This window comes from Typopeltis vanoorti, chromosome 13, assembly GCF_054136105.1.
Source record: "Typopeltis vanoorti isolate ZY-2024b chromosome 13, IOZ_Tvanoo_1.0, whole genome shotgun sequence".
NCBI classification, from domain to species: domain Eukaryota; kingdom Metazoa; phylum Arthropoda; class Arachnida; order Uropygi; family Thelyphonidae; genus Typopeltis; species Typopeltis vanoorti.
In genome coordinates, this window is record NC_143561.1 from 4,903,401 (window position 1) to 4,930,630 (window position 27,230).

The 27,230-nt window shown below is 35.1% G+C and overlaps 2 protein-coding genes across 3 annotated transcripts in view; both read left to right on the forward strand.

The window, feature by feature from the left end:
* The window catches only part of mRpS11 (mitochondrial ribosomal protein S11), a 114,412-nt gene extending 106,314 nt beyond the window's left edge, over positions 1 to 8,098 (forward strand). Inside the window, exon 7 of the mRNA XM_090402290.1 lies at positions 7,391 to 8,098. The gene's annotated coding sequence lies outside the window, so the exon portion shown is untranslated. The remainder of the gene's footprint in view (positions 1 to 7,390) is intronic.
* Positions 8,099 to 8,580: 482 nt separating this feature from the next.
* Positions 8,581 to 27,230, forward strand: part of Chd1 (chromodomain-helicase-DNA-binding protein 1) — a 557,090-nt gene continuing 538,440 nt past the window's right edge. For both annotated transcript variants that reach the window (XM_090402402.1, XM_090402403.1), the window contains exon 1: positions 8,581 to 8,988. In XM_090402402.1, the coding sequence (XP_090258528.1) occupies positions 8,980 to 8,988 (9 nt within the window). In that variant the 5' untranslated portion in view covers positions 8,581 to 8,979. The remainder of the gene's footprint in view (positions 8,989 to 27,230) is intronic.

Genomic DNA, 27,230 nt, shown 5'->3' on the forward strand with positions numbered 1-27,230 from the left:
CTGATCAGAGACATTTCAATATGGAATATGTCCACCTTGAACTGTGATGCAGCTCTCGCAATGTAGTACCATTCTTAGCACCAAGTGCTTGAGGAGTTTTTGAGGTAAACCTGCCCACTCTTCCTTCAGAGCATGGATAAGGCTGTGTTTGTTTTCTGGAGGGGAATTTCGAGCAGCAATGCATCTCCTTATTGCATCACAAACGTTTTCTATGGGAGTTGAGATCTAGGGAGGGTGCTGGTCACGTGATTTGGCTAATATCCTTAGTCTCCAGACATCCATAAAAATATTCTTTGCCTACAGCACTGCAGAAGAATCGAATATGACATCGAAGAACTTCGTTGCAATACTGTTCACCAGTCATAGTCCCCTTTTCCAGCACTTGTAGTGCAGTGCATCCATTAATCATAATGCCTCCCCACACCATGACTTCAGCAATACCATATTTTTCCTCTTCAAGAACATTATCGCTGGCAAACTGTGCCACTTTCCCAGCAGATCAAGTGTCATCTAGAATCGGAGGAAGAGTACATAAGCCCATTGATGCCTTGTCCAATTTTTATAGATACAACACCACTGAAAACATGTTCTAAGATGAGCTGTGGATAAAGTGATGCAGACTCCAGACATTCGGGCATATAGGCCTACTTGTTGCAGACATCTTGCCACAGTTTGTCAAGATCTGCTTATCTGTGCTTGAATGGAGCTGACCTGATATGGTGTGTCGATTACATTTTGCTGTTATAACCAAAAATCTCTCTTCATGCTCCGTGGTAGAGTGGCGGCAACCTCTTAGCAAACGTCTGGAATATGTTTCATTAGTTTGAAATGCTGCCCAGAGCCTGGATATGTGAGATTCCAAACTCAGGCAATATCAATCATTCTGCAACATTTTTCAAGCTTTCCAATAATTCTTTCTGGCTTGAAATCATCTAGATGATGTATTTGAGACATTACAAGACATCCAAGTTTGCACCTTTATTCCTTCATGTAAAGAGCTTCCTTCAAACACAATTCAGTTAGCACAGCCTTTTGCCTTTTATCCTGTGGACTGCTACCATGTGACTCTTTGCGCAAGATTTGAAAATTTTAATGTGTACTGCTTTCTACTCAAAATCCATCAGTTATACAAATTGCCACAAGCTGATGTGGTTATAATCTTCAGATATAGTGTTCGTTCTTAGGTTTTGGACACCAGTGTACAAAATGAACAGTAATTCAGTATTATGAATGTTTATATTCTCTTGTTTCAAAGACCTGAGCTTGAATCCTCCTTTCAAAAATGAAACATTTTCCAGGCATTAAGTTAAGCTATGTCAGCCAGTAAATACAGGGCAGCTTGCAAGCAAAAATACTCGTTTATAAACTTACTAAATACAAAGATTGCTCTTATGTATGGTTTACATCTGTATGGAATCTAGATTCTGAACCTAAATCATTAAGACCGATTTTGATTTAATTTAGTGTCGGAACACTACTAAAAATTCGTTACATATATATGGCCTGAACAGATGTAATGTCCAGGGTTCGATGAATTATGGAAAACCCTACTCATCATACAAAAAATGTGTCCCTCCCCCCAATAAAGTGATTAGTTGGGCTGCATTTGTGATTTTAAAAGCTAAAACAGATTTTGTTGAAAAAATAATTGATTAAATAAAAAATATTTGTCTAGTCTACAGCTTGGGAGTGGGTGATCTGACCACTGAGTTGTATATCCTCTCTCTCTGTTGGCAGTGGCATAGCATAGTAACTGTCAAATAGTGTTCAGTAAAATATGGTGTGGGAAAATTATTAAAATTAATTTATTGTAACAAAATTTCACTAAAACCTATTCATTAGGGCATGAAGTAAATAGGTTTGAGGGAAATTTCATAATGATATTGGTTACTAAAATGTACTATACTATGAAGCACAACCTATGCACTTTATAATTGGTGTCACTGTTTTTCATGGCCTTGAAGAATTTTATTGATCTGCAGTACAATGACGAAAATTTCTCAATATAGATGATTCCTTTATTAAGTATAAAATATATTGGTCAGGTATAAATAACCACCAAAAATTATTCTATCCTTTGGAGCCAGTGGTATTTGGTTTTGTATACTATATATACACAATAATTGTAAATGTTTCTGATTACTACATATACCACTTTTGCTTTTATTTTCAGAATAAAAGTTAAATATATTCATAGGAATTCTGACATAATACAAATTGCTTATGGGTCTTTGATGCTCAGATTTTGAGTAAGGAGTATGGAATGTTTTACGGCACTTTTTTGATTTCTCTAATTCAAAAAGCTGCACAGTACTTCAATTAGTACTGTGCAGCTTTTCTTATTCATGTACTTCTCTAATTCATTCAAAAGAAGTGCACAGTACTTCAATTAGTAGTAGCTACTAATTGAAGTACTGTGCACCCCTTTTAAGTGTTCTCAATGTGTTAATTATACCCAGGTTCTCATTGAATGATAGTTTTCTGGCTTCAGTCTGGTTGCCATTTGCTTTTATCAGAATGTTCATTGGTGTGATACATAGCTCATAGTTTTTTTTTTCTTTTATCAAATAGCAAGTGAATATTGGCCAAGGCCTAAACATTCACCCATGTAGATATAGACTTAGTGGAAGAATGTGGGGGCCAAGATATTGCATCATTCTTTCTGATATGATCAAGTTTAGCCAAATCACTTTATGTTATGCTTAACTGAAATAGCACCATCTTGCATAAATATTAAGATGTTTACAGTAACTTTTGCTAGTAACTAATAGGAATTTTGAAATCTCATCCAGTCCAGTACTACATTTCTAGTGGTAGCATTGATGATACTCTTGAACCTTGTTACATGTCACTCATAAAAGTGTAAATAGTGCATGAACTTGAGAATTTCCAACCAGATCATGGAGTTCTTAAATGACATATGGGTGTTTCTTGCTCTATATCATGGAATTAAGAATAATAACTTGACTGTGCATATAAAAGAAACACGGGTGATACAAATTAACATCATGGAATCAAGCTTTTATCCAGCTGTTCCATAAAAAATGAGTTAGAATTCAGCCAAAAAAATCATTCCCATTGTGCTCTCACCTCAACATTCTCAAAATGACAAACATTAACAACCATCTATTTCATTATCCAGAGATGCATTGGTTATTCACCGATGTGGATTCCACCATTCTCATTCTACAGCAAATCTGTTGTTCTTGGTAACCATTATCTACCTTTGGACATGGGCCATGAAAAATTTGGAGAAGCCCATGCAGTTTTCGATAATTGAAACACATTCAGCCTTATGATCTCTTCCCCCACCTTTGTGAGTGGATTGCCAGCTTCCATTCAGTGTTTCATAATGTATAGTTCCTTGTGTGATTTTTTTTTTTTTAACCATGAATGCTGAATTACACCAAGGCTCTCTCTGCTTTGTACCTACGTTCTTTTTCCTATATCTCAATGAATGATCTCCTCTACTGTGTAATCCTATTCATTGCTTTACTGAATACAATTCACTCCATTCCTCTTCATTATAAAACTTAGTAATATTTAGATGACTCAAGCTTCAAGATCTATAGCCAATGCCTGAAGTGTAGTGATAGTAATTTAGTAAATTTTAATGGTTTCAAAAAACAATCTTACCTAATTTCCCTCAGTTTTGATAATGTTTTGCTCCTATGTTCTCTTTCTTGGACTGACTTACACATCTAGTGCCATAAATGCATAATACCCTCTTCAGCCTCCAAAATACTTGTACAGGTATCCCCTTGCTTAACGCAGTTTTGCTTAATGCGGATTTGATTACCACGGAGAAATTAATAGCGGCAATCCCTTGATATATGCACCAAGAGTTTTGATTAACGCGCCTTTAAATTTACCACACAAAATCATGCTCATGCCACAAGGCTGCTAGCCTCATCATCCAAATTCTCTTAATGATCTGTTTGAGAATGTGAAAGTTTTATTTTCCCCACCAGATACAACATTGTTAAAACCTATGGACATGGGAGTCATTGCAACTTTCAAATCCTATTTTCTTAAAAAGACATTCTGAAAGGTAGTAGAAACAATAACAGGAGAAAATGCGAATACGCTCCACGAATTTTGGAAAAAATTTAACATTAAACATGCAATTGAGAACATTCATGACTTGTGGGAACAAGTGTCTTCTAGTTGCAGGAAAGCTTGAACAACGTAGTCAAAGAAATCGTTGCAATTGATGAAGACCTCGGTTTTGATGCAGAAGATGTTAAAGAATTACTGGATTCAAATTCAAAAGATTTCAGTGAACGATCTTGAAATTGAACAACGCACATGAAAACAACGAACAAATGGAATGTGAAGATGGGGTTCCAAAGGAAATAACGGTCAAAGAACTAGATGGAATATTTAGCGGTTTAGAATTGCTTAAGCAGCAAGTAATGGATATGGATCCAGATGTTAAATGAAGAATGTTTGTTTGCCGAGGTCTGGAGAGTCATTTTGCTTATTATCGTAGAATTTATGCTGATAAGGAAAAAACTAAAACTGTTCAAACGACTCTTTATAACTTCTTTTGATTAAAAAAAATTGCAGTAACTTATGTAGGTACAAGTATTTATTAAACATTTACTTTGCATTCATATTTTATCTTTCCTAAAAGAGTACCATATAAAACGGACTATTAGTACAGTAATCAATCAGTGACGAATTGTACCTTTTTACCATTGATTATTAGATTTGATTAACGTGATCTGATATACGCAGTAACATCGAGCGATTAATTAACCATGTTAATCGAGGGATACCCGTATTCTCTTTCATCTTCTGGTCGACTCACACTATAAATCCCAAATCTTCCCTACATTCTAGAATATTGTTCTTACATTTTGGGTAACATCAAAAACCTCCCTCAGACTGCTTATATCCAGAAGCTTAACAGATTACTTCTCTTGCTGACTTGCTGCAATTCATAGATGTTCTGTTTTTGCATTAACTTTTCTGTAGGTATTTTCATAATGTTGCTTCACTAATCTGGCTACTACCATTCCTCTGTTTCCTTCTAATTGTGTACAAACATCAACAACTGCTAGTCAGTATCGATATATAGGTATAGCACCAATTTTCTGGCACCCATGGTTCTAGAGCCATATCTGTTATGCCAGACTATCAGAGGTCACACCATAATTTATCAGTATACCACTAATTATATACCTCTCCAGTGTCTCTAAATGGGAATGTGAATTAAGTGATTAAATGAAATATATTAGTATAAATGATACAGAACAAGTAGATGTGGACTTTTGGTCAACACCATTACTGTGAGCTGACCATGCTTAGAAACCCTAGATAGTTGAATATAAGCAAAATAAGCTAAAAAGGACTAAAAAACAAGAGCTCACCATCAAGTGTAGATGTAAATAATGCAAGCATGTGCACACACAATGTCATTTGTGGTGGCTTAGTTGGATGGTTACAGGAATTTCAAATGCACTGTCATAATTTTGGTAAGACTAAAGGAGGTGCCAGCCTATCCATTGCTAGAAAATTGGTGGTGAACCTGTACCATTCAGCTCCTAACTCAGTGAACTTCTCATTCATTCCGTATACTTCTTTATTTTGGAACAGTTCACATTCATTGGAGAAAACTGAGTAATCTCTGTTACTGTAAACACCTACATTTTGAAGGTGGTGTAGATGCATTGGATTTTCTACATACATACCTACATTTGAAGATGGTGTAGATGCATTGGATTTTGTGGACAACAATTTTCCTTGTGACCTTGTGTAGCTTAGTGGAAGGGACATTTGCATCCACAGTGCAAGGCTGCAAATTAAATTTGATTCTAGTCACCAACTAGAACTTTTGCTAGAACCAGTTCCCAAGTTGGTCAATCCAACTTGGAAATTGGAAAATGCTTGCATGGGCAAGCATTTTTTCTCTCTCAGAGAGCCTGTGTAGCTCAGTAGAAGTGGCGTTTGCACTCTACAGCTCTTGAGGAACTTTTTCTAAGCCTTCCCGAGTTAGTCGATCTCTGGCACATGCTAGCGGGTTTTTCTCCCGGAAACTCGGGTTTTTCGTCCCGTAAACTCTAGAAAATCGACCGTAGAACCCATACTATTTTCAGACATTAAAAAAAAATATTGTGTTAGGGTTAGAGACCACGAGATGGCGGCACTAGCTTGCCGCCTTCTTCACTGCATACCGATGAATCAGTGATAGCTTTGGACCAGCTATCTCTCTGATTGGCTACCAGTGGAGATTGAACTACCCACTCAGTCTCCAAAAGTTAGATAGGGTAAACGGCCCCTCCTACTCCCTATTTGGGAACAACATGGGTGTTAGCTGATTTTTTTTTTTTCTCTCTCTCTCTCTCTCAGAAACTTGGGTTTTTTGTCTTATAAACTGAAGAAAATTGACCATATAACCCATGCTATTTCAGAGAAGTAACATGGTGTTAGGGACCACAAGATGGTGGCATTTCTGTCATCCCATCACTGGATGCTGCTTAAAATTAGTGATATAGTCTTGGGTCAGCTATTTGTGATTGGCTACTAGTAGAGAATGAATTGCCCACTCAATCTCCCAAAGTTATGGCTAAAATGACCTCACCTACTTCCTGTAGGGGAATGAAAGGTGTTAGTTGATTGTGGTTTTCAGTGTCTGTGTTTAAGCATCCCATATAGTATTGTAGAAGTTACTAGTGACCGAGTTTCTAATATTATTGATCACATTATATTCCATCGATTGTTCTTTCACAGATCAGCCTATTCTAACTGAAATTAAATTTTGAGATTTTGCCATAACCTTTCCTTATTACCATAATGTAGTGTACTCAACAGTGTTTGTATTAATATTTTCATGCACATAAATCCGCACCAGCCACCATGTTCATCGTCCTCATAGTTTACTTCTTCTGAGCATTGACAATCCTGTTTTAGAATATTCTCTTATTAGAGAATACAGTTGGTGACCAAGTGGTTAGCATAGCCGGTCTCCAGCCTGTGGATTCAAATCCTGCTGTGGGCATGCATGTTTGTGATTGTCTATGGAAATACTAGTGGTGGCAGGCTGTAGATGGCTTCGGTATAGATGATGATGGTAGTTGCAGTTTGCTGTAGTTGGTGGATTGAGTTGTGGAGTGGGTGCCCCCTCCCTTGATGAGTCTTTGGACTCCTTGGAGGTGTCATGTAATAATAATTAAATGCCTAGTGTTTTAATTGTTAATAAATGACAGAATTATGTGCCGGGTTAGTATATTAACAAATTTTCATTCTCCCTGCTTCTGTACCTGATGTATTGAACTGTCATTTTCTTATTTAAGATTATATAATTTTAGGTTATTGATAATTTGAAAATTTTATTTGTATATATATATATTATATTACAAAATAGCACATTACATTTTTTTTCCAGGTTATGTAATAAACTCAGGTCTAGCCCAAGATTCAGCCACGATGTAACCACTAGCCCATCTGCCATTATAATTATTATTGTAGTGTTGTGACCCTTGTTAGTTTACATCTCAGCTTTAGTTAACTGAAATGAACAGTAATTCTCTGTATATGTAGGACCAAATGAAGGATCAAATCTTCCATTGTGACAGTTGAGCTTCATAGTATTAAAATTCAGATGTACCGCATCAAGGAGTCACTGGCTGTTTAAGAATGCCTAGTCTTCTTGATAAAATTTGTCATTGTTGTACTCATTTAATGTGCATTTTTGGTGATTTTACTCTTCTGTTACCTTTATGTAAATGAATACTGTTATGGCTTCTTAAATTGTCAGTTTTTCTTTTGGATTCTTACTGGATGTTGCCCAATTCTTGTGACTCTTGAATTATTCATTAACTGAACAAAAAAAAAAAAAAAAAAAAACCTAGCCTAATGTTTTTGTATGTTCAGTTTTTGTTCAGTGACTCATCCTGAGTTGCTGGGCCTACCCCTCCCACAACTCTTAATATTTCATTTCATATGGTGCCCACCTAGTTTTCATCTAGATAGATTTGGGCAACATCCTGTTGGGCCGAAAATAATCCATAACTTTTCAGCTCTGACTTCTCCTACAAATTCTGTTGTGTATCAACATCTGTATACGATTTTGAAATAAAGTGTTTTACTTAAATCATGGTGGTGGTATTTTTAAATTAAAGATATACACGACTCTTTGTTTATTCATCACACTGCTAGAATGCTGAGAAAGTTGTCCATTTAGTATTTTGTGCTGGTATTTCTAAGAATGGTTATGCATGCTATTTTCAGTGGGAGGATGGTAAGAATAGCATTCAGAGTCCACCAGAATATGCAGCTCACTTGCAAAATGCGAAATTAGAGTATTAAATGCCATTATTATTACTATTATTATTTTTTGAGTGCACACCTGCAGTCCAAGTCGGGACTTGTAAGTTGCACTTATAATCGGGCAGGACTTGCTATTGATACTAGTAGCATATATAATCTTGAGAAATTTAACTGGTTAAGACTTGCACAATTTAGAAATAACGCCAGTCAATGCGATCGCGCGTGTCGCCCCGAGATACTCTGTAACGTCATTGCTAGGACCGAGAGTAAGTGAGGAAGAAAGCAATCATGGCGGTCATCGCAATTCTGAGTGTTGTTTCAAGTTCCTCGGGTACGCTGTTGTACGCTGTGTTACCTAAGTGATTATTCATTATTCTTTAGCTTCTTTTATACGGTGATGGAACTTAATTGTATAGCTAGAATCAAATGATAACATTTGGTTCGAAATGTAGCGAAACTTCTACTGTGGAGATCGAGGAAGTTAAGTTTGTATCATGCGCCATTATGGAACATCCTTAGAGTTACGTGCCCTCCATCTTGAAAGGGAACGGTACCGATCTGTTAATCACGTTGCTGTGTAATTCTCTAGTTTTTAATTGATGAGATATATGAAAAAAATAAATTTTGAAGGGCCGCACTTTGTATTATTTGCAAAAGGACAAATATATATAGGGTGTTAAAGAAGCTAATTTATCCAGACGAACAATGGATAAGGTAAGTGTGTTAACAGGTATTGTAATGTTATTTCATTCGAATAATTTATTTCTGTGAAAGTTTTTGTTAATGATAATGTTATATTACGCGTTTTTTTAGTGTAAGATGTTAGATATTTATCGAACGTTGAGCAATGCAGATACCACTGCCATAGTAGTAACCCTAAACGGTCATCAAGGAACAAATGTATTTATGCATTAAAAGAATTAATATTTGTTTAATTTTATTTATGAATTCGTTATTCGAAAGTTGCTTTCTGATTTATTGCGATTGGTGAGATCCTAAGGACGCATTATCACTCACCGAGGATGCGGCAGAATTGCTGCTAGAATGTTTTAAAAATGAAAAGCCTATCTCATCCTCATAACACATGTTGGTCAAGTGTAAGATTAAACATCGAAAACATTATATAATTGAAGGTGTTTCATGATGTTGAATGCTCTAGGTTAGGCTAATGACATGTATCTTTTACCCTACCCAGAAAATTAGATATTTTGATGGGGACCCATTTTTGATAGAAAGCTGTTTTCTTAGGATATCCTGTGCAAATTTAAGTGTACATACATAGCCTAAGGTTTTATCCTAATAGGTTTATGCTATTTGAGCAGACTGAACAAGCTTGCTGTTTATCCTTACCCCATCCCTTGTTGTTAGAACTTTAATTTTTATAAATTCCATCTTTATTTCCTAAAGGTATTACTGCAGACATATCTTGAATTAGTGCAGTATATGTATAATTTAAATAATTGCAGAAATGTTATGAACAAAGTAGAACATCTGACCTGGCATTTAGATGTTGTAGAACCTAAATGGATAGTGATATTGTGTAATTCAAGATTTGGAGCTGGTCATTTTGTACAGTTGAGAATGGTAATTAATGTGGATCATATTGCTTTAAATTGTGATGCATGCATGATCAGTATCAGTGAGAGTAGCACTCCCAGTTGATAAATTTAGGCTGGTCCAATCATACAGCCATATAAAACTTTTCCCTTCTTCATCCTTTCTTTACATTTTTGAACAGTATTAATGGGGGGTGGGGAGTTATTTTTAAAAAAAAGTTAAACATAAAACAAGGGTTAAAATACTGCATCTTATAAGAACAGTTGTCATTAAATGTATCATTTGATTTGGAATCTACATATTTTAATGGGATTATGAAATTCTAGTTTTTAGTGGTAAAATGATACCATTAGTAATTAATACATTGTCTGTTCCTTCATTGAAATAAGTGGTTCAATAATTCATAAGAGGACTAGCATTTTTTTAATGTATTGTCTCTTTATGAATCATTGAAGCACACTAACATAGATTTCATAAATTTTCTGGAATGACTAGTTTTAATTTGTATATATTTAATGGACGTTACTATTATTCGAGTCACTAATCAACAGTTGAATTCACTACTGTTGCTTTTTTTTTTTTGATAGTTTGTTAATCCATATCATTGTAAAACTAGTTTTTTGCATAAAAATGCCATGTTGCTTAATCTACGTGTTATATACTTGGATGTTTAATATTCTTTACATAGCATGTTATGTGACATCTTGATATAAAGTAAAATCTGATTTTTTATTTATTTTTTTGATGAACCTTTAGTTGAAATAATTACTTTTATGCATTGCTTCACTTATCTAGTGCTGTCACCTTTTTTGTTATATCAAGTTGATTGATATTCTTCAGAATACCATTTGTTTATTTCATTATTTTTTAAGGTGAACAAATGTAGTCTTTAACAGGTATGATCTGAGCCATTCATTCTTGTAAGCATTTTTAATTTGAATCACTTGAATGATTTCTTTAAATCTGGGCATGCATTTAAGTTAACACTCCCAATAATTCATTTAAGGAATGAATGACGTCTTTATTAAGTGGATATTGGAACTTTACTTTGATGTTAGAAGCCTTTCAGTGCACTTGGTATTACTTATTTACAATGTACATTTTTTTTTTTTTTATTATTCTGATTTGCCAGTTTAGAAATATAAAAAGCAGAAAGTAACAGCCTCTTTTATCCACAGTCAAAAAGTTAGTGATTGATTCTAGATGAAACTGGTGGTGTACCACTACTACTGCTACTGAATTACTAATATGTACCCCCGGGGGCCTACAAGCTAATGCTAATAACATGCCAATAATTGGCAAATTTGTAATTTATTATTGCAAAGGTAGTTCAAAACTTCAGCATTATTTTAAAATACTTGTTTATCTTTACTTGTATAAGTTTACAAGTAAACTATGAGTGTAAAGTTTATGCATAATAGTTACTTAGGTTGAGCAAATTGTATGATATGACTTCATGTTAAGGTCAGTTGCATGGGATAGCACAAGAACAATAACAAGAAATCATTTTTATTTTTGTCTATTGGAATTAGTGTTGCTACTGTGATTTGGTTCTGTTGGTTGTATAAGGAATTAACTCTAAATAACAGTTTTACTGGATTCTTAGATTTCCTTTCCTTCTCCTGTATATTATTATTATTCAGGCCTCCATAGAGTCAAAAGACTCGTCGCGGGAGTTCCCTCCTAGGAAACACAAAGTCTATCATACCACTCCTTAAACTCATTGACCGTTCTCGCTCCTTCCCGCTGTTCAACCAAGCGAAAGAACTGTATGCAATTTTAAGATTTACTCCCTTCAAAGTATTATTTATGGATTAATGAGTTTTTAAAGAATATCTTAATGAAATTTTCTTGGAAAATTACTATTTTTCTTATTAAAAAAATGGTGCTAAAAAGTTAGTGTTATTTCTTTTTATCATTTCATGAAAATATCATTCAGGCATTTTCACTAATCACTTTGTAGAATTGAATCTTAAAATTAAACCACTATTCTAATGTCCTTTTTGGGAAAGGACATCATGACACTTATGATTCAGTAGTTAAAACCTGTATTCTAATTGTATTCAGGAAAGCGGGGAACCTTTTATAAGGACTCTTTAGTTGGATTGAAGTTAGACCTTTACACACAGGCTTTATCCTGCAAACAGACAAATATCACATGAAATTAATTGACCTATCTACCTGCATCATTTGTTACAGCTGTTGTCTTTACTCTTGTGCTTTAATTTAAGAAAATTAAGAATTACAATCTTTAAGAAAAATGGTTCCCAGTGTTATGGTTTGATAGATTTGATGCTGAATTGTGCAGTGTGATTAGACTTGTAAAAGAATAAGAAGTATCCACCTTTATTTTATACTAATAAGAGGAAAAAATTTGCATTTAAAATTTACATTTTTGAAAGTGATATTTTGCAAATATACTATTAAGCAGCACAATAAGATAATTTATGCTGAAGACAAACTGCCCATTAGTCCATAAATTTACCTTTTCTAAGGGCATTTCAGTAACATCATAGGTAATTTTCTTCTTAGCCAATCATTTAAGACAATGGAAATGATACAATACCAAGACAACTTATCTTGGATATATGTATTTCTGTGAATGTTTAATCACTTTTGAAACTTCATTTTTAATGCATAAATTTTAGTCTAATTGATCATTTTGTGTGATCAAGTAGACTAAACTTCCAAAGTATTTTTGAAAGTTGTTAGTTTTAGTTTTTTTTTTTATATGGGAGTGCTTGCACATACGATCTGCCATATCATGCTTCTCATCTTGTAGAATATTTAAGTAAATTGGATAAAGAAAGTCTGACACAAAACATTTTATTGAAAATGAAGAATATGATAATGTATCATAACTAACCAAAATTTGATATATTAAACAGGAAGAGGGTATCATCACAGTGGGACAAAATTAAGGAATTTAAGTTTGTGAATGTTATGCTGGATTCAGACCAGCATATCTTAAATTGCTTGTTGGAAATACTGTATAAAGTATATAAAGTATGCATGTAGTTCCACCCTATACTATATATATACTGATCCAGCTGTACTGTGCTTTCAAATTCTAACAGAATAGGAACTAAAATCTTAGTGAGTTCTAGAATTTTCATAACTAAGTTACTTATATATGGAAGCTGATGACTTATACAAGTAGCTTAGTCATGAAAGTACTTTTCACAAACTTTGTTTACTTGTTTAAATTAAACTTGGAAAGTTTAATTTAATAGGATAATTTATTATTATACAGGCACATCCATGGAGTCTGAGACTCATTACAGCAGACCCAATCTATCATGCCTCTTCTTGAACCCATTAACAAAGCACTCATAACTGACTCTGTCAACTCATTCACAACTCTCCAAGCAAAAAAATATCTAGTCGTCACATCCCTACTAACCACACCTTTATTCAACTTCCAGGGATGCCCACTTGTTCTGGTTGCTCTAGCCAAGTGCTGAAATATTTTTCCTGTATATATCCTATAAAACCCTTTAAGCAACTTAAATGTTTTTATCATATCTCTTTTTTTACTTCCTATCAACCAACTTCTGCAATCCACACACACCCTTAATCTATCCTCATAGGGAATTCCGCAGGTCACTCGCCTCTGAATCCTCTCCACTGCTTCCTCATCTCCAAGATACTTAGGGGACTAGATGAGCACAGTAATCCAGATGTGGGTGTATCAAGGCCTTATGAAGAGGAATAACAACTTCCTTGTTTCTAGTTTAATGTGTTCTTCAATAGCCAAGTAATTTTATGAGCTACCTTAGGAATAGGTCTCTAAACTTTAATTCTATCTACCACCACCTCTAAATTTCTAGCTTCATCCATTTCCTGGAGTACAGTGCCATCAACGCGATACATGGCTTGTAATCTATTTATCCCAAAATTGCATAACTTTACATTAAACTGACAACCATTAACTTTTGCCCCCATACTGACAGCTTATTTAAATTGTCCTACAAGCTCTCCACATTACCTTGTTTAACTATTATTCTACCTAATTTTTCATCATTAACAAACATTTCCTTTTAGGTTATTTCCTATATCATTTATGTACAAATTAAACAGCAACGATCCCAGCACCTGAATCTTATAGCACACTGCTAGTCACCTGTTTTTGTCTCGATTTTGCTTCTCTATATACCACTTTTTGATATCTGTCCAGCAGCCACCCTCTTATTCACTTAACCAGTGTCATATCTATCTCCACTTGTTCAAATTTGCATAACAGAGTTCCATGTGGTATTCTGTTGAATGACTTTACCATCGTGTAGTCATTTCCTTCATCCAACTCAGCTTACTAATTTAGTCATGCCTTAGTAATTTACTACTCTTATAAAAAGTAGTAAATTACTAAGGCATGAGTGACCCTTCACAAAACCATGTTGACCCTCATACAGTATCATATTTTTATCTACCCATTCTTGAATTCTCTTTTCTAGAACTTTTACCACCATGCCTTAGATACTGATTGGTCTGTAATTTGCTACTGCAGTCTTAGAATCTCCCTTATGCAAAAGGAATTATTTTGCCCTCTTTCCCACCCTTTTGGAACTCTACCAGTGCTGAGACATCTTAGTCAAAGGCATTGCCAGTTCCCTTGCACATTCTTGCAAGGATCATTCTAAGAACCTCCCATTCACCCACCTCTGTTCCCACATTAGGATCTGTCACACGAGTGAAAGTAGTAACCTCACTAGAATGATATACTCTTGCAAAGTAGTCACTCAGTAACTCAACTATTTTACCCACTTCTGTCTCCTCGTGACCATCATCACTCATTAAAGTTAATCTTCCATGGTCATTCTTTCTCTTACTTGCAATGCAACAAAAGAACTGAAATTTCCTTTGGCCTTCTGGGCTAGATTCTTTTCATAATCTGATTTTGCTTTCTTGCCCGAGCCTTATAATATTCATGAGTTTGCTGGTCACCTTTCTCTTTATATACCCCTCCACATTTTCTTCTGCATCTCATGGTTAATAATATTACTTATCCAACTCCTACCCAATTAACCCTCCTTACTTTAGTTATACAATTTAATACTGCTTCCTCTAGATTACCCTTAACTATATCCCATGCACTACTAACATCCTTGCCCTACAGTGTTTTATGCCATAGTACAGATTTAAGCTGCTCCCGAAGCTGTCATAATCACCTGCCTTGTAGCTCCACAAGTACCCCTTCTTGATAGAATATTTCTCATGTTTTACAATATCCCAAGTCAAGCCCACATGGTCACTTTCACCAATGGCAATGTTGTCACCTTGGTTATGGATAGCTCCTATGAGCAGGTCCAGTATTCTCCCACCCCTAGTCCCCTTCATCACGTACTGATTTAAGTAGTTATCTCTTAGCTGGTGTAATTTTTTTTTTTCTATTTCCTTTCTGCCATGTGATCTTTCTTCCAGTCTATATCTCCGTAGTTGAAGTCCCCCGTAATAATTACTTGATCTGTACTTGTACTAATTTGGTGATACATGTCTTGCAGATCATTGCGGAACTTCCTGACCTATAGTAACAACCAACTGTGTATTTTGTCTTACTGGCCTTAATCTCACACCAGATTGCTTCAAATGAACTCCTACCTGTTTCCTATTCTTTTTGGCTGCAATTCATCTGCAGTGCTCCTCTCCTCTTCATCCTATCTTCTCTATTTTTCCTGAAAATACTAAACCCTTCGTATTCAATCCCTGTAACTAAATCATCTGCTGTTAGCCAAGACTCACTTAATGCCTATAGCTTTTGGAGAGGTTGCACTAACCAATGTCATAAACTCCTCCCTCTTGTTCCTGATACTTATACTATTAGTATATAGAAACTGTGGCATTCCTTTAGTCCCCCCCACCACCACCCATCTTTACTTTCTGAATTGACTACCCTATTCAATATTTTTGCTTGAGAGATTAGATTCCTCACTTAGTCATTCTCATGCTCACTCGCTTCATGGGTGCCTTCATGCAAACTCACTTGATTTTTTCCCTGAATCTGCACTTCAGCATGCTTGGTGAACAAAGCTTTCTCCAGACACAGCACCAAAACCATTTAGGTGAGTCTGGATGGATTTATCAATGCCCCCCACCCCCGACTTCAGTTTGCCTCTATCATAGCATGGTAGGAGACTTGCAATCTTCAACTTCTTGCTCTTCAGTTTTGCCTCTTCTAACAACTCCTTTACATCCTCCCTTATAGAATACTTCTTCCTCTCAAATCATTTGTATCAGCCATTACAGCCATTATTAGTGTAACTTGAACTTGATCAAGTGTTCTTGAGTGTGTTGGATTAGCAACATCTCATAATGGAAGTAATTACAGTAATTAATGGCTTACACTTCATATACAACTGGTTAGTAGTTACCAGTTGATACAATCAACAAATTCACTACACTTCAGATAATTTGAAGCAAGTTCAAACTTGGGTTTTTCATTCTGCAAAATGCAAACCAACCAGACAAGCACATGCAATTAACAGACAAAATATATGGATGGATCAATATCTCTACAACAATACAGATAAAATTCAAAGTCAACTATAAAAGAAATAGAATTGATAAACTCCACATGGAAAAGTTAAAAAATAACCAAATAAGATTAGACTACATTAGGAAAACTGAAGAAATAAATAGTACTCAAACAGGTCAAATCGAAAACCTTTGGAAAACAGGAAAACAAATATTAATTACCTCAGCAAGGGAATCTAGGAATTTATAAAGATACCCAATAATAAATGCATAACATCTGAAATTTCAGAAGAATGTGAAGAAAAAAGAAAACTAAAAACAGACATACCTTAGAAGAAAACAAGAAATATACAAACAACTCAAAAACGAAATTGATAAACTCTGCAGACATTAAAGAAAACTGGCTAAACAAAAAAGCAAAAAATGCAATGAGGCATATAAACACCATAACTCAAACATTACATAAAGAAATTACAAAATACTTTTTGCAACTACCTCTAACAATGATCAACCATCAAGGTGAAGAAACAGGAAATCCAAATGTGATAAAAGTAATATGGATGGAACACTGCCAAGAAACCTTTAAGAATGAAAGCAATAACAAAGCCACACACTAACTCAAGACATGTCTTAAACCATCCTTCCATCAGAAGTGGAGAATGCTCTAAAGCAGATGAAATCTGACAAAGCACCAGGGATAGACCAAATTCCATCAGAACTCTAGCAAGAAGGAAAGCAAACAACTTTAAAATTCCTTATCACACTTTTCAACAAAATCATTAAATCATGAGAAATACCAGAAGTTTGGAGAACAGACATTATCACACCAATTTACAAGAAATGATAAGAAAAAATTGTTAAAATCACAGACCAATCACATCACTCAGCCATGCTAACAAAATATTTACAACAGTATTACAGAACATAATAAAGAACATGAGATCATTCTTAGTGATCTCAGGCAGGCTTCAGAAAGAATCGCTCCACATTGGATCGGATCTTCGTAATACAAAGATTAGCAGAATTATACTGCTAATATCTATTACTGTTTTATAGATTATAAACAGGCATCCGACTCAAACAGCAACTTTATTAAGAATATTAAAACAAACAAGTTGATGATACCCTAGGCCTAGAAAAATATTATGGTCACAGAAGCAATAATTAAATTCAACAGTATAACTGATAAAATAAATGTCAGTAAAGGAGTAGCCCAAGGATGTCCCATCTACCTAGAGGATATGATTGACCAAGCTTTGGAAGGAGAAAAAGGGATCAACCTAAATGATGATAACCTTAATAGCATAAAATATGCAGATGACATCGTAATGATAGGCACAAAAGAACAAATGGTGAACCTAATAACTAAACTAAACAATACGGTGGATAGGTTTTTGTGTTCGTCAGACGTAATAGATTTAACGGTACTGATATGAACACAGATGGATAAGAATATATAACTATTAACTTTGTGTTGTGTGCTCTGAAGATGCTGGATATAATACCAGCGAAATATTAGCTTTTAAGTTAATAAATAGTTATTTTCTTATCCATTTATGTTCATATCAATACCGTTAAATCTATTACAACATAAACAGTACGGTTGAAGAATACAGCATGACTGTAAATACATATGAAACAAAAATCTTGATAATTGGAAAAAATGGATCAACAATTGAACAGGTAAAACAATGCAACTATTTAGGAAACAGTAATAACAGAACACTTAGATATCATGACCACTATTAAACATAGAATATCGACTGCATGGTGTTCATTTAATAAGCTAGGAAAAATGAAATCTCCAAACCTCTAAAAATTAAATGATGCAATTATAATACCAATGTGCTATATGCTTCAGAAACTTGGACACTCAAGAAGACAGCGATATGAAAACTTGGGTTTTCGAGATGAAATGTCTCAGAAAAATAAAACACAAAATGGACAGAAAAGAAATCAAATGAAACTAAGACAAGATCTAAGCTATACAGACTCATTAATAGAAAAGATCAAAAGAAGACAACTTCAGTGGTATGGACATTTTGAGAGAATGCAATCAAAAAGGCTACCCAACCTTGCTCTATATGCAAGATTAAAAGGAAGACCAAGAACTAAATTGATTACATCAATAAAGGTCAACTCTGGATTACAAACATATAGACAGCTCACCAGCCAAGCAAGAAACCGAGACTCCTGGAGGTTGTTGTGTAAACACGGAAGACTCAACCCATCCCTGACGAAAGAGGACAGTAAGTAAGTAATATGACACTTGTATAAAAAGCTTACTGTCCTCTTTCGTCAGGGATGGGTTGAGTCTTCCGTGTTTACACAACAACCTCCAGGAGTCTTGGTTTCTTGCATGGCTGGTGAACTGTCTATATGTTTGTAATCTGGAGTTGACCTTTATTGATGTAATCAATTTAGTTCTTGGTCTTCCTTTTAATCTTGCATTCTCTCAAAATGTCCATACCACTGAAGTTGTCTTCTTTTGATCTTTTCTGTTAATGAGTCTGTTAGAGAGCTTCAATAATATTCATGTGTGATTTTGCATCTTGTTATATTACGAGCTTAATAACATTAAGTAATGTTAATAAACCAGGTGTTGTCTTGAAGGGACTTGTATAGTGGTAGACTGTGAATAAAGAGAACATTTTTTTCCAGGAATGTCGAAAATGAAGTACACCCAATTCTCCATTTACACAGTAGATTGGTTCCAGAAAAAAAATATGTAAAAAATAATAAAAAATAATACAGTTCATTTGAAAAAATAGAAGGTTTCCAAATATGAAAAGCCTATAAATATGAACAATAAGTCATTTTCAAACAAAATATATATATGAAAATCATTGAATAAAATTATTTAATTTTAATGGAATATTTTTTATTTTAAATACTTATTTAAAGTATACAACAGTGGTCTGAAAAGTTCTCGGTCTAACAATGAAAAAAAAAAACGAATTTATAATAATTTCATAATTATTATTCAACATAATCTCCCTTAAGACTAATACATTTATTCCAGCGATGTGCCAGCACCGTTATCATGTCCCAGTAGTGGTTCTCAGTAAGATCTGCAAAATGACCCTCTACAGCTGCAATCACCTCTTGATTTGAAGAAAAAATGCTCCCCAGAGGGAGACAGATCTGGGGAATAGGGTGGATGTTCCAACAATTCATAGTGCAGATCCCTTAATTTTCCCATTTCCAAAACACTTGTGGGCAGGTGCACTGTTCTGATGAAAGATGATTTTTTTTCTTCTGCAAACTGGGTCTTTTCTCACGAATTTTTTCATCTAGTCTGGTTTAAAGATCAGAATAATATTCTCCGGTTATTTTACTCTTTTCAAGATAAACAAAATGTCTTTAACATCTCAAAATACCAATGCCATGACCTTTCCTGCTGATGGAGCTGACTTTGTCTTCTTTGGCACTGAACAACTGGCTTTTGTCCACTGTTTTGACTGCTGTTTGGATTCTGGTATTGTAATGGTGAATCCAAGTCTCATCCATAGCAATAAATCGGTGCACAAAATCAGCTTTATTCTTCTTAAAACACTCCAAGCACTGTTCAGAGATTTTCGTGCAAGTATGTTTTTGATTTGCTGTGAGCAAGCATTGCATCAAACTTGTGCAAAACGTTTTCATTTGCAGTTCTTCATGCAAAATATATCCTACACGTTCTTTTGAAATGCCTATAGTCTCAGCAATTGCATGCACTTTGACTTGCTGGTCATCCAATAATATATTGTGCACTTGATCAATGATTTCTAGTGGTGTTACATTTTTTTAGACATATTTCATGTGGATCATCTTCAAGGCTGTTACGGCACCCTGTTTCTTAATTGTCGAAAACGAAGGAGAAGAAAAAACGTATGAATTTGAATTTCTTTTGGTATTACACCTTCTTTTACAAAGAATTTTATAACTGCACGATACTCAATTTTATCCATTTCAAGGGATACAGACAACACTTTTGCTTCAGACAGCTGTATAAAACAAACTAATTGATAGAATGACTTTCGTTTTCATATGGATTCTTATAACAGATGTACCAACCTAAAAAAAAAAAAAAATCTTCCCGATAGTGTTGCCATCTATGGTTGAAGCCGAGAACTTTTCAGACCACCCTCGTATATACATATGTTGTCATCATCAAATTCCTGTCTTGTACCCTCAAGGGATGTACAGGATATGATAGCACTACATGAAAAATTTACATCATTACTAACTTCCTATCTACAATTTTCCTCCAAATCAGTCTGTTACCTGTCAAGACTCCAACATTATCAGATCTTATATTTCTTCTAAGGCACTTTGTACTGTATCTTGGTCTTCCTTTGAGTCTTTTTCCTGCCAACCTGGCAGAGAACACTTATTTTGCTAATCTTTCATCTCCCATTCTGTTTAACTGACCATACACCTGAGATTAGCTCTGGTAACGCATTCCTGGATGCTGACAATGTCAAGTTCTTAATATCCTCATTTTAAATTTAATATGATATTGCCATCGATTCCATCTGCTCATGCCCCTAATTTTTCTCATACGTATGGTCTCTAGTCTTTGGTCAAGAGTTTTCCTTTGAGCCAGCTCTCAGACCCATAAATTAAAACTGGTTTGAACACTGCCTTGTATACAGCCAATTTAGTGTTTTGACTCATTTCTCTCTTATTCCATATAAATTTATTCCTTTGAATTCCTACCATACCAGCTTTGTTGATTCTGTTGTCTTTTTCCATATTTAATTTACTGTCTTCACTAAAAATCATGCCTAAGTAGCTGAAATGTTTTACTTGTTATATATAGGTTTTCCATTCACAATGCAGTTGATATTTTCAATGCTTCTGCCTATTTTCATTGTCTTTGTCTTTTTATTGCTGACCTTAATACCACATCTATTACAACAGCTATTCAATTTAGTCAGAGAAAATCTTGCAGACTTTTAGCGGATTTATTTAGAAGTATAACATCGTCCGCGTAAAGCAAAGAGCTGAGATTAACATCTCCAATTTGTATATCAGGTTTACCACTTTCCTTCATCATGCGATCCAAATAGATAATGAATAACAGAGAGGATAATATACATCCTAGTCTGACACCATATTTAACATTAAACCATCTTCCTGTACTTCCCTCACTATTTTCTAGGACCTGACAACAATATTTAATTGGTAATCCACCGGCTGTTATGTATTTTGTATTTCATTCCTTTTAACTTTGTTCTACACTGATGATGTACTGTTAATTTCAGTACAAAATATTTGTACCTTTATTTTATTAAAGTTAATTACTGTGGTTATCGTGTTAAGTTATTATTTATAGTTATGCTACGGGTACCTTTAAAGATTAGACTTCAATTTTAACTGCTGACTTACAACTGAAATAAAGACTAAGTATTGCTTGATATAATGCCCCATTGACACCATATAACAGTTACGTTTTGAATAGCTCCTCACTGGTCACCTTGTCACATGCCTTTTCCAGATCTACAAAACTTAAGTACAGATCTTTGTTATATTTCCATGATTTCTCAACTATTTGTCGTAAAGTGAAAATCTGATCCTGACAGTGTCTGTTTGGCCTGAATCCAGCTTGTTCTTAACCAGACTTTTCTTCCACAATCCTTCTCAACCGTTTCTCAAGCATACTTGTGTAAATCTTACCAGGAACACTCAGTAGGGAAATACCTCTGTAATTCTCACATTCAGTTTTATTTCCCTTTTTATGTATATGGGTAGTATGCAAGCTTTACTCCAATCATCTGGAATTCAGTGTTTCACTAAAAAAAACAAATTTGAAAAGGCTCAAGTACACTGCGCATATGGTTATTAATTAAATTTTATTTGCCCTCACTTTCTGACAGCCGCATTCTTTTGTCTGAGAGGAATAAAATCACTTCCATCACTTGAAACACTGTGGCCTTCCTGTTCATACTGCAATGGCAAAACGTTTTATTCAGTAAAAGGAACTAAATTAGCATTAATTTCCAATAATTCTGAAGGTTGATTTTTTTTTTTACCATGAAATAACTGTTCAGCTCGGTATTTGGGTCATGTGTAAGACAATGAATTTGCAATTTACTAACCATTGGAAGCCCTTCTTTAATTAATCCTACAGTGAGTGAAATCTCTTCATGATCACTTTTTTCATTTTCATTGAGATTCTCAAGGACAACTTCTATTATTTTGTCATGACTAATAGCTTCGTCAACCATCAATTCTTCAGTATCTGCAGATGAAAAATCATCAAATCCTTCTCTGCCAACTGCATGTGCTAATCTGATCATACTGGGATATTCAGTTATATACAAAGGTACGGTGTTTTTCTTTTTCACACATTCTGGCTAAGTAGCTTTCCAGCATGCATTTAAAGTTGATGGTTTCAATTCTGATAATGCCAACTTAGCAAATTTGATGCAATCTGAAATAGAAAGTTTCTTCCACACATCAATAAATGTCAGTAAATTTTCCTTATCTAATTTATCCAAAATGTATTGGAATGTTCTTATATAGTAAATTTTGAATGTAGCGATCACACCTTTGTCTTGTATCAAGGATGTTGTATTAGATGGCCGAAAACAAAATTCCACATTCAAGTGTTCTAAAACAGGATGGCCAGTAGCATTCTCTATAGTCAACAAAACTTGATTGATTATTATTATTTTTTATTATTATTATTCGTGACACCTCCAAGGAGTCCGTAGACTCATCGCGGGAGGAAACCTACTGTACAACTCTCCGTCTTCACCACAACACCGAACCTCTAATGCCAATCATCTACATCATAGGTCCCCAAACTTTTTCAGGCCACCGCCCACGTTGCAAGACAAATTTTGTAATGCCCCCCCATTATACACAATCTATTTTCTCATTGACATCTATTTCTATCTGACATGGTAAATTTTCAAATGATTAAATAATTGAAATCGAAAATTGATAAAAAAAAAATTGATCATGTAAGGTAAGATGGGCATAAGATGAATTAAAATGCAATATTTAAATTTTAAATGATTATCTAATTGCAAAATCACAAAAATAATTAATTTTTAAATCATCATCATCATCATCATCAAATTCCTGCCATGTACCCTCAAGGGGTGTACAGGATATGACAGTACTACATGAAAAAATTACATCATTACTAACTTCCTATCTACAATTTTCCTCCAAATCAGTCTGTTACTTGTCAAGACTCCAACATTATCAGATCTTAAATTTCTATCGTCTAAGGCACTTTGTACCGTATCAATCCACCTATATCTTGGTCTTCCTCTGGGTCGTTTTCCTGCCAACCTGGCAGAGAACACTTGTTTTGCTAATCTTTCCTCTCCCATTCTATTTAAGTGACCATACCATCTGAGATTAGCTCTGCTAACGCATTCCTGGATGCTGACAATGTCAAGTTCTTTCCTAATATCCTCATTTTTAATATGATATTGCCATTGATGCCATCTGTTCACGCCTCTAATCTTTCTCAGGACTCTCATATCTGCGGTCTCTAGTCTTTGGTCAAGTGTTTTACTTCTGACCCAGCTCTCAGATCCATAAGTTAAAATTGGTTTGAACACAGTCTTGTATACAGCTAATTTAGTGTTCCGACTAATTTCTTTCTTATTCCATATGAATTTATTCAATTGACTTCCCACCATACCAGCTTTGCTGATTCTGTTGTCTATTTCTATATGTAATTTACCATCTTCAGTAAAAATTGTGCCTAAGTAGCTGAAATGTTTTACTTGTTCCACAGGTTCTCCATTCACAACACAGTTGACATTTTCAAAGATTCTGCCTATTTTCATTGTCTTTGTCTTTTTATTGCTGACCTTCATACCATATCTATTACAACAGCTATTCAATTTAGTCAGAGAATCTTGCAGATTTGTAGCGGATTTATTTAGAAGTATAACATCATCCGCATAAAGCAAAGAGCTGACATTAACATCTCCAATTTTGATATCAGGTTTAATACCACATTCCTTCATAATGTGATCCATATAGATAATGAATAACAGAGGGGATAATGTACATCCTTGTCTCACACCAGATTTAACATTAAACCATCTTCCTGTACTTCCTTCAATTCTAACTGCTGACTCACAACTCAAATAAAGACTAAGTATTGCTTGATATAATGCCCCATTGACACCATATAACTGCAGCGTATTGAATAGCTTCTCTCTTGGCACCTTGTCATATGCCTTTTCCAAATCGACAAAACTTAAATACAGATCTTTGTTATATTCCCATGCTTTCTCGACTATTTGTCGTAAAGTGAAGATCTGATCCTGACAGCCTCTATTTGGCCTGAATCCAGCTTGTTCTTCACCAAGCTTTTCTTCCACAATTCTTCTCAACCGTTTCTCAAGTATACTTGCATAGATCTTGCCAGGAACACTCAGTAGGGAAATACCTCTGTAATTCTCACATTCAGTTTTATTTCCCTTTTTATATATAGGTACTATGAGAGCTCTACTCCAATCATCGGGAATTCGTCCCTCTGTCCAGGCTTTCTGAACTATGCAGTGCAGCCACTGTAAGACTCTTATACCACCATACTTCAGCATTTCTGGTCGAATATCATCTAGTCCTGCTGCCTTTCCACATTTCAAGCCTTTGATGGCTTCTTCTACTTCCAGTATGGATATGTATTCCTGACTGCATGCCTGGTCAGTGTTTTTTATCACTGTGCTGTCATCACTGCTTGTTTCATTTAGCAGTTTTTCAAAGTAATTACTCCATACTTCAAGGATATCTTTTTCTCCTGTTTTCATTTCACCTTTATCATCTCTAATTCCTTTTACAGCACTCTTTCCTCCATTCCTAAGCTTCTTCAACAACCTCCAGAATATTTTACCACCTTCTTGATATTTATTTTTTGTATTCTTGCCAAAGTCCTCCCATGACTTTTGTTTAGCTAGTTTTACACACTGTTTAGCTTTCTTACATTTGTCTCTGTATTCTGTAAGAGTAAAAGCTGACTTATTTGCCAGGAACTTTTGATATGCTTTCTTCTTTTCCTTCACTACCTCTTTAACTTCCTGTGTCCACCAGGGAGTTCTGATTTTTTTATCCTTGCACACAACCTCACCACATGCCTCTCTGGCAGAATCAATCAATGTTTCCTTCAGAGTTTGCCACTGAATCTCCAAGGTTTGATTCCTGTTCTCAAACTCTTTCATTTTCTTTTCAATAATATTTCTGTATTTTAGTCTACAGTTCACATCTGAGAGCTGCTCAACTTTTATTCGCTTTAAAACTTTCTTACATGTTATTCTTTTCAATATGAAATTCAATTTTATCCTGCTCAAGACTAAATAGTGATCACTTCCAATTTCAAATCCTCTGTACACTCTGGTGTCCTGCACCAGGGAGAAAACATCACTATCAACAATAACATAGTCAATGAGACTTTTCTTATTCCTAGCCTCTTCTCTCCATGTGAATTTGTGCACATTTTTATGTTGGAACATGGTGTTAGTAATAACCAGTCCATGTGCTGAGCAGAAATCCAACAGTATTTTGCCATTATTATTAACTTTGCCCTTTTCTCAAAATTTTCCCAAAACATTTTTGTATGTCTCACAATCATTTCCTACTCTACTATTTAGATCCCCAACAAGGACCAACTTTTCCTTTTTCATTGTGTCAGTTGCTTTTTCTAAAGCCTCAAAAAATTCCTCCACTTCTACCTTAGTAGAACCTTCTGTGGGACCATAGGCACAAATAAGTCTCATTGTCCAGTTCCCCATTCTCATATTTGCCCACATTACTCTACTTGAGACTGACTGCCATTCAAGAAGATTAGCCTCGTATTTTGTGTTGAATACTATGGCTACTCCTTCTTTTCCTTGATTGTCATTGCCTGAATATAACATTTTGTATTTATTGCTCAGAAAGATCTCACCAGTTTTGATCTTTTTTGTTTCAGTCACCCCTATTATGTCGATCTGGTACTTATCTAATTCCTCAGCTAGCTCCATTTCTTTGCCATTCAGGCTTCTTACGTTGATAGTACCGATCTTTAACTCTGGTGATGTTGAGTTGGGGTTTGTTTTCGGATTTGTTCCAGTAGCTGACTTTTCGCTGTTCGCCCTGGTTCCCTGGCGAAAACAACGGGGGCCTTGTTTAACCGGGCGACGCCCCAGCCGGCATGAAATTTTGTCATGTTGTACCATCATTTTTTATTTTGGTTTAACCAATAAGAATACAATTTGGTCGGCTAAATCCCAAATTGCCAGCCCATCCTCGTTCGTTCAGTATCAAAGTAGATACCCAACAGGGTGCACCACGAGAAGGTGAGGATTGGACATTAGGTCAGAAGCCCTGGTCGGTTCTCCGCATTCCTTTAAAGGCTATGTGGAGGTCTCCTCTCAGTTATACAGCTTTGACCCTTAAGCACCCCTAATTTTTAAATATATATTATTAATTTCTTCTATAAAGAGCCACCGACCCCTAGACCACCTGAACGCCTCCCAAATGCTTCTGATCCCGCTATAGCCCCCTAGAAGGCTTCAGCACCCACTGGGGGGGCACTGAAGCCTTCAAGGGGGGGTATAGTTAGATCATAGGTTCCCGCCCACTTTGAGAACTTATGATTTACATCAATGCCATCTACTGCCCACCACCACTAGTATTTTTTGTCTGTAAATTGCGTGTGTTCTGAAGGGCTGATTTGTCTGTATGTGGGATGAAAAACCAGAGTCTCTGGGAGAAAAAAACCCTACTTCCTCTGTATGAGATTGGCTGACTCACTTTCATTTGAAAAAAATCAATATAAAGATTCCTCCCGTCAAAAAATAATGACGTACCATCATTATGTTATTATTATTATATTATTGTCCGTGTGGCTATAGAGTCCAGATTTTTTTCCATTAAATAGTATTTAACTTCTGGAACAAAACAATGATGGCACCATTCATTAAAAATTTCTT